Genomic DNA, 7256 nt, shown 5'->3' on the forward strand with positions numbered 1-7256 from the left:
CGAGCTTCCGTCCGGGAGGATGAGAGTCGTGGGGCCGGAGGGGGGGCTCGCTGCACAACACGGTCAGCACCGACACTGCAGGAGGTCAATGGCTGGGGGCTTGCTCCTGGCTCGGCTCCCACAGCTCACGGAACCCCCACGTCCTCGCCCACCGTGGGCTGGCTTCTCGCATGTGCGGCAACGCTCCACCCAGGAGCCCACCGAACTCCATCCTGACTCCAGGGGCAGAGGGTGGCGCAGGCCCCCCAGGCAGAGGGCTCGGCCCCTCAGGGCCGGCCTGCCCCCTATGCTGCTGGCCGACCGGCAACCAAGCAGGGCTGCCACCACCCCGCGGGGTCGATAATTCGCCAGAGTGGCTCGCGGAACTCCGAGACACAGCTGCTCACGCGCACCGACCCAACGCAGAGGCTGTGACTCGGGAACAGCTTCCGGAAGAGCTGCACAGGACGAGGTGCTGGGCAGGGTGCGGAGCCGCACACCCTCTCTGGTGACCAGCCACGTGGCCAGGCTATGGAGGGCCCACCTTGTGTCCCCAGTCTGCATAAACTCAGCTGTGCTCCCCGGGGCTCGTTATGAATAACAAGACACGCCACCACCCCAGGTCCCATGGGGTTTTGCAGCCTTGTGGGGACAAGGGACAAACGTAGTTCTCATTAGGCCATGGCATGCTCTCACAGGCCAGCGTGAGTCTCATTTGCTCTCTCAACCTGGGCTGTTTTAACTTGTAAGAATTTCTTCCAGACACTCGAGTCAGTAGGTACCACGCCAACTCATCCTTCCCCATGGCCACAGGGGTAACCCAAAATTGGGATACAATTTACTTAGAGCCACCCCATCTCCTGGCATTTAAATTGTTTCCAATTTTTTGCTATAATAAAGCTCTGAAGGCATTCTTAAGAATGTCTACCTGTGCAAGTCTTGTTCCTAAAGTGGCGAAACACGGATTTTGAATGTTTACATGACAGAGGGGACAGGACACATACCATGAAGACACGGAGCACAGAACACGTGGCCCACGACACAGGGGGCAGAGGACAGCCCACTCCCGAGTGAGGGGACAAGGTAAGGGCGGGGAGTGTGGTCTCCTCCCAAGTCACTGTGGCTTTGCCGTCGCTCTAACAGTTTGCAGAGAACACAGGGGTCTGGGTCCAGAACATATGTGAGAGGACCAATTGCTCTCCTGTCTCCTTTGTAAGAAGCGCAGGTGAGGGAACAAGCCAATGGATTCCGTGGGAAAGGCCACAGTCCCTGCCCCACCTGGCGCTCTGAGGACCTGGGATCCCCACCACACTGGCTTCCAAAATGTGCGTGTCCTCCCATAATTCTGCACGTGGATAAAAAGGCTCCATTGTTTTTTTTTAGGGTAACAAACCATTGCTTTGTTTAAATGGACAAAGGCAACATGGGCATCATGAGGTTCCTGACAGGAAGGCGCCAGTGGGTCCCCCTGCTGCAGACCAGAGCCCGCCTGGAGGATGGCAGGCACAAGTACGCGGGAACACCTCTGCGGGCCTCCCAGTGTCCCCCAGGAATGGCCCGGCCGCCAAGGGGGAGCAGCATCACAAACAGGGACCAAGGGGGGTGGGCGCCATAACCTGGGTATGCCGCGCAGGGAGAAAGCACATCCCTTCTGTGGCTTCTCACCCCAGATGCAAAAGCTCAGCCCAGTCCTAGAAGCCACCCGACAACGTAACTGATCTGCACACTTGGAAGCGCACGGCGGGTGGACACAGGACCGGGGGAGGCTGTCCTGGACGGCCCGGCGAATCGGGCGACCCTCCTGTGAACAGCAGGTCTGTGCTGGGCGGGGGGGGGGGGGTCATGGACAAAGCGACTTCTCCGTGCACCACAGTGACCTCCTCACAGAAGGCAGCAGCCAGACACGGGACGGCGGGACGGTGCTGGTGCGAGCCAGCGCTGTCTCCTCCAGGACAGGCTCACAGGGGAGGGGAGCTGGCGTGCTCCGCAGGCAGGCCGCCCTGGACGCCCGGGTTCAGACCTGTGTGGTGGCTGGGGAGACACAGGGGAGACGCACGGCACTCAGGGTGGAGTGTGCCACACACAACCTGGGAGCTGGCATGAGGGAACAGAGGGGACGGCCGCGCAGCCCGCCGCCCTGGCGCCCAGGCTGAGACCATGGCCCAGGAGACCCAGAGAGACACCTCAGCCTCGGGGTGGGTGTGCTTGTTTCCCCCCGACCCCACCGGCCAGAGACCCAACTCCTCGCATGGGAAGGACGCAGGCCCGTCAAAGGGCCCATAGAAGGTGGCCAGGATGCTCGCTGTCTGGCCTCGGGCTTCGTCTGCGCAGTGGGGACCGCAGCGCCCCCGGCACTGGACAGGACCCCTCCCACCGGCCCCCTCGTACCAGACTCCGCCACGGAGGCAGGGGTTTTCTCGGCACCTCCTCCGCCATCCTCCTGGTCCGGGTTTGCTCCCTCCACTCCCGCAGCGCTCGTTCATCTCTGCGGGGGGACACGTGGCTCATTAGCGCCCTGAGCAGAGCCCCTTCCCAAGCCCTTTCCCGTCCCTCCCCACAGACAGACGGGCACTGCTTGTCTGCTCCTGTCCCGCGGCTTCGTGCCAGGGGACCAGCAGGGGCACCAGGACCCTGCCCCAGAGAAGACGGCGGGGCTCTGGCTGCCGGCTCGGGCGTCAGAGGCCTTCAGAGATCCCTGTGAGACGTGAGGGCATCCCTGACAAGTCAATGTCCTCTTAGATGGTTGAGTTTCACTTTTAACAGTGAACCTCTTCTGTCCCCCAATCCCCTCCGCCGGGGCACCGCCATGCTGCTGGCACAGTCTGCCCCTGCCCCACGGTGACCTCCCTGTCCCCGCACCACGGTGACCTCCCTGCCCCCGCACCACGGTGACCTCCCTGTCCCCGCACCACGGTGACCTCCCTGCCCCTGCACCAGGGTGACCTCCCTGCCCCTGCACCGTGACCTCCCTGCCCCTGCACCACGGTGACCTCCCTGTCCCTGCACCACCGTGACCTCCCTGCCCCTGCACCGTGACCTTGCAACAGTATCCACTAGACTCACTGACCACAGCACAGAGGCGAGGCTGCAGCAACAGACGCTTGTGAAATTTCTGAACATAAAAACCCACCCCTGGCTCGGCTGTGGTTGCAGCTCTGGGGATGGGACTGGGTCCCAGCAAATCCTCGCTGGCCCTGGGCTTCACCCTCAGCACACTCCGGAGTCCCCAGCCTCGCTCCCCTGCGAGACTGCTCCTGTGCCCTCCCCAAAGTCTGCTGCGCCCCTACCCCCAGCTGAGCCGGGCTCTCTGCTCCCCACCACTCAACACTCCAAATCCAGTTGTGACTCTGCACGACCTAACCCCTCGCTGTGCCTCTGGACACAGGGCTCCATCTGAGTGTGAAATGGGATGGAAAGGACCCACCCCTTGAGAGGCACAGGGGTGACGCTCTGAGGTGGCCTGACGGGGGTCCGCAGGCTGTGCTGAGTCCAAGCCACAGGACAGGACTCTGCACACGGTCACCAAGGAGGCCAAGGAATGTCATCTCGGCAGAGAAACCGAGAAGAGAGCGTTCTCCTGCCCTTGATAGTCAAGAGCTTCCTCCCACGGAGGAGTGCGGCATCCTGGCAGCCCCCGAGCCGGCCATGCTGTGTCAGGGAAGCCGACTTCCTGCCCCTACATCCTGCCGTGGCCAGAGCTTCCCCAAGCACCAGCGCCCTGCACACCCTCCCGTGCACTGTCCCGATCGCAGGCTGGGCCGGGGGCGGGCACGGAGCGGGACTCACGCTGACACAGGGCACAGATGCTTATCTACGGGGTCCACACGGGCCGGTGCTGGGGCGGTGCTGTCACGAAACGCCATCAAGAAAGGGGCCGAGGGGCGCCTGGGTGGCTCAGTCATTAGGCGTCTGCCTTCGGCTCAGGTCATGATCCCGGGGTCCTGGGATCGAGCCCCGCATCGGGCTCCCTGCTCAGTGGGAAGCCTGCTTCTCCCTCTCCCACTCCCCCTGCTTGTGTTCCCTCTCTTGCTGTGTCTCTATGTGAAATAAATAAATAAAATCTTTACAAAAATAAAATAAGGGGCACCTGGGTGGCTCGGTCGTTAAGCGTCTGCCTTCGGCTCAGGTCGTGATCCCAGGGTCCTGGGATCAAGCCCCGCATCGGGCTCCCTGCTCTGCGGGAGGCCTGCTTCTCCCTCCCCCACTCCCCCTGCCTGTGTTCCCTCTCTCGCTGTGTGTCTCTCTGTCAAATAAATAAACAAAAATCTTAAAAAAAAAAAAGAAAGGGGCCGAAGTGAGGGAGAAGGGGGACCCGCCTGCAGCAAGGAAAGGGTGCATCACAGTGAGAGGCAAGCCCAGGTGCCCCCCGCGGGCAGGGTCAAGCCTATGCCTTTGCCCCAGAAGGGCTCCATCACTAGCTCAGACGCTGATGTGCCCTGTGAAGCCACCTGGGCTTGTGGAGAAGCAGCAGAAGGACCGCCCGCCCTGGAGCCTGCACTCCAGCCAAGGGCCTCTTCGGGGCTCCTCGGGGGGATGGCCTGAGCTCAGGCTGACTGGCTGCCTGGCACCTGTGGCCAATGACCTGCATGACCCTGCCCGGATGGCCAGGACTCCAGGTGCAGCCCAGAGCACACCCCCAAGTGCCAGCCACACGTGGGATGCATCCCTGCCATGCGGATGACAGCCCAGGGCTGGGAACATTGTGAGCCCTGACAGTTCTGAGGGCCTAAGCTGTCCCTCCTTTCACAGAAGGGACCGGACCCCACTGGACAGCATGTCTGGTGTGGGGACGAGGCAGGTGCACCACTGACATGTTGCATTTGCCAGCAAGTCTGTCCCCATCAGGGTCCTCAGAGAAAATACACTCACACGGGATGATTTCAGGATGGAGGAGGTTTATTCACATGGGCAGTGGCGGACGGCCCCCAGGGACAGAGCAGGGGCCCGGGGCTGGGGCAGGGGCTGCAGCCACCCCAAGCCCCAGGAGGAGGGACCCAGGCAGATTCACAGGGAGGCATGGGGGGGATAAAGACCCTGCCCTCCCTCTCCGCCTCCTCTCCAACCTCCTGCTGGGGCCCCCCACTGGCCAAACCCAGCCAGAAGGAGAGGGGCACTGGGGTGCTGTGGATGCAGTCCATGCTGGACAGCCTCCCGGGGCCCAGAGCACAATGGAGACAGGTGGTCGGCGGAGCTGGAGGACAGAGGCGGCCGTGAGGACAGGCCCCAGCCAGGCTCCTGGGGGGCAGACCGAAGCCGCCACAGCCAGCGACACGGCCAACGAGGCGGGGCAAGAGTGAACTGTCTCTGTGCGCACGTCTGCAGCGCATACCTTTCCTTAGAAAAGACCTGTGAGCCAGGTGATTAGAAGGAGGGGAAGGGGGGTTAGGAAAGAGTAAGAAATCAGAGAAAAAGACAGGAAAGAAGGCAGGCGGGGTGGAGAGGACATGGAGCAATGACGGCCTGAGGCCTGTGCCCACACCTGCCCGAGACCAAGCAGGACGAAGAGCAAAAACTGACCCTTCCCCAGAAAAGTCACAGCCAGCAGGCCTGGCCCCAGATGCCCGTGCGAGCAGGGGTGTCCGGCAGGCCTTGACGCAGCCCTGCTGATGAGCACTCACCGTCTCCGCTGCTCCATCACCACCTGCTTCTCCCAGTGCTCCCGGATGGCCACAGCCCTGCTCTCCTGGGGCCTCCTGGGGGGGAGCCCCGCGAGCTGCGATGGGACCAGGGCAGGCAGGACGCCCCTGATGGAGGGCCTCTTCCTTCTACAATCACAGCCCCTGCGATGCACACTCACCCTGGGATGGCCCACGCTAGAACACAACACGCAACATGTACAAGCAGGGCCAACGGGGACAGACGGCACGACAGAGGTGCCCTCCCAGGGCCCCACAGCCCGGGGCTCCTGCTCCAAGGGCTGCAGGCTCACTCCGAGGCCGAAACACGAGTGGCCTCGCAGGGAGCTCGGGACAGGCCGGCCAGCACACAGCAGGACAAGCTCCCGTCCCTGTTCAGGAGGAGACCCAACTGAGGAAGGGCAGGGAGGGAGGGGTTTCTGCACGGCAGGCGTGAAACAGGCCGGGCACAGAATGTCAAGGCCACGTCACGGCCGGGCACCTGCCTTCTGTGCCTCCGCTACTTCCAAGGTTATCATCCACTAATCAGACTTTACAGAATTTCCAAGCCTTGGAACAGGTGAAATAACAGTATAATAAACCCCTGAACACCTTTCATGCGGTAAATGCAAGGTTTCCATCTGCTTCTCAGTATGGCCCGGCCCCTGGCCTCTCAGACTTACTCCTCCAAACAGCCCCTCCACGAAGCTGGACCCCCACAGACACTCTGGACACGTGTCTCTGCCATCCACAGAGCTGAGCTGTGCAGTGCTGGGAACCAGAGTAACCACGAGGCTTCTGTGCACCCCCAGGGGCCAATTCCTGTCCCCCTGGAATGGCTTCACCCCCCTGTGAACGTACAATCTGTATTCACCAGTAAGTATTCTCTTTGCATCGATGTCCACAGACACGTGCGTACACACACACACACACACACACACACACACACACACAGGGCTTGTTTTTCTCTTGCGTAATCTCCCCCGTGGGGTCCATGCTCTGGGCAACCACAATCCTAACCAGGCTTAGCATGCACTGCACCATAAAAGCCAGCCAGACACAGCCTGACGTCTGAAAAGATAACTGCAAAATAATATTACAACTTTGGAAAGATCAAGGAAATACAGCATGGCTTCTAAATCTCACCTGAGCACATGTCTTGGGCTGGAATGTTCTTTCTCCTTCATGTTTAATGCTGCCCTGAGATTTGGAGGCAATTCCATCGCTAAGAGCTGGTTTTCAAGCACTTCTGCTTGTTCATGCTCAACGATCTCCTGCCTCAGCTTCCAGAAGCACTTGATTTCTTCCTCACCCGGCCAGTCTTCCGAGGAATCGGTGGACTTTCTCAGTTCACTCAGGTCTAGCTTCTCAACAGGCAGGAAAAAGACTGCCTTTTCTTTTAACAACCCCTTTTGATCCTGGGAATTAATGGCATCTTCATCAGGCACAGTTTCTTCCTCAGATAAATACGAGGGCTGTGGCAGCTCACTTAGGTTCATCATTGTAACTGGTGAGTTCACTAGTAGGATAAAATGTTGTTTTAGTAGACTGGACTCCAACACCAGCTCTCCAGAATCAAACCCCGTGACCAGCTCCCTCTGCAGAGAAGGCCTAGGGGGGGCGGGGGCAGGCTCCCTCTGCAGAGAAGGCCTGGGGCGGGGG

At 60.7% G+C, this 7256-nt stretch overlaps 1 protein-coding gene across 2 annotated transcripts; it reads right to left on the reverse strand.

Annotated features, from left to right (window-relative positions):
- Positions 1–1360: 1360 nt before the first annotated feature.
- LOC102727187 (leucine-rich repeat-containing protein 27-like) lies at positions 1361–7155 on the reverse strand. 2 transcript variants are annotated; one of them, XM_081809498.1, is made up of 4 exons: positions 6741–7151; positions 5598–5792; positions 2368–2464; positions 1361–2010 (listed from the first exon to the last, which is right to left on the reverse strand). In XM_081809498.1, the coding sequence occupies exons 1-4, from the start codon at positions 7094–7096 to the stop codon at positions 1861–1863; spliced, it is 798 nt and encodes a 265-aa protein (XP_081665624.1). In that variant the 5' UTR covers positions 7097–7151; the 3' UTR covers positions 1361–1860. The 2 variants fall into 2 exon arrangements, with proteins under 2 accessions (XP_081665624.1, XP_081665623.1); XM_081809497.1 differs by lacking the exons at positions 1361–2010; positions 2368–2464 and adding an exon at positions 4858–5325 and having other exon boundaries at positions 6741–7155.
- Between the last annotated feature and the right edge of the window lie 101 nt (positions 7156–7256).

Source organism: Leptonychotes weddellii, unplaced genomic scaffold (genome assembly GCF_054177405.1).
Source record: "Leptonychotes weddellii isolate Sample4059 unplaced genomic scaffold, ASM5417740v2 HiC_scaffold_10432, whole genome shotgun sequence".
Classification (NCBI taxonomy): domain Eukaryota; kingdom Metazoa; phylum Chordata; class Mammalia; order Carnivora; family Phocidae; genus Leptonychotes; species Leptonychotes weddellii.

Excerpts from the sequence above, each read along its gene's own strand:
- LOC102727187 (XM_081809497.1), bottom strand. The coding sequence starts at position 7,096 with ATGATGAACCTAAGTGAGCTGCCACAGCCCTCGTATTTATCTGAGGAA. Across the intron at positions 5,793-6,740 it reads AGCCCAAGACATGTGCTCAG|CGTGGGCCATCCCAGGGTGA; the intron begins GTGAGATTTAGA and ends GTTGTGTTCTAG. Across the intron at positions 5,326-5,597 it reads GTGATGGAGCAGCGGAGACG|GTCTTTTCTAAGGAAAGGTA; the intron begins GTGAGTGCTCAT and ends CCTGGCTCACAG.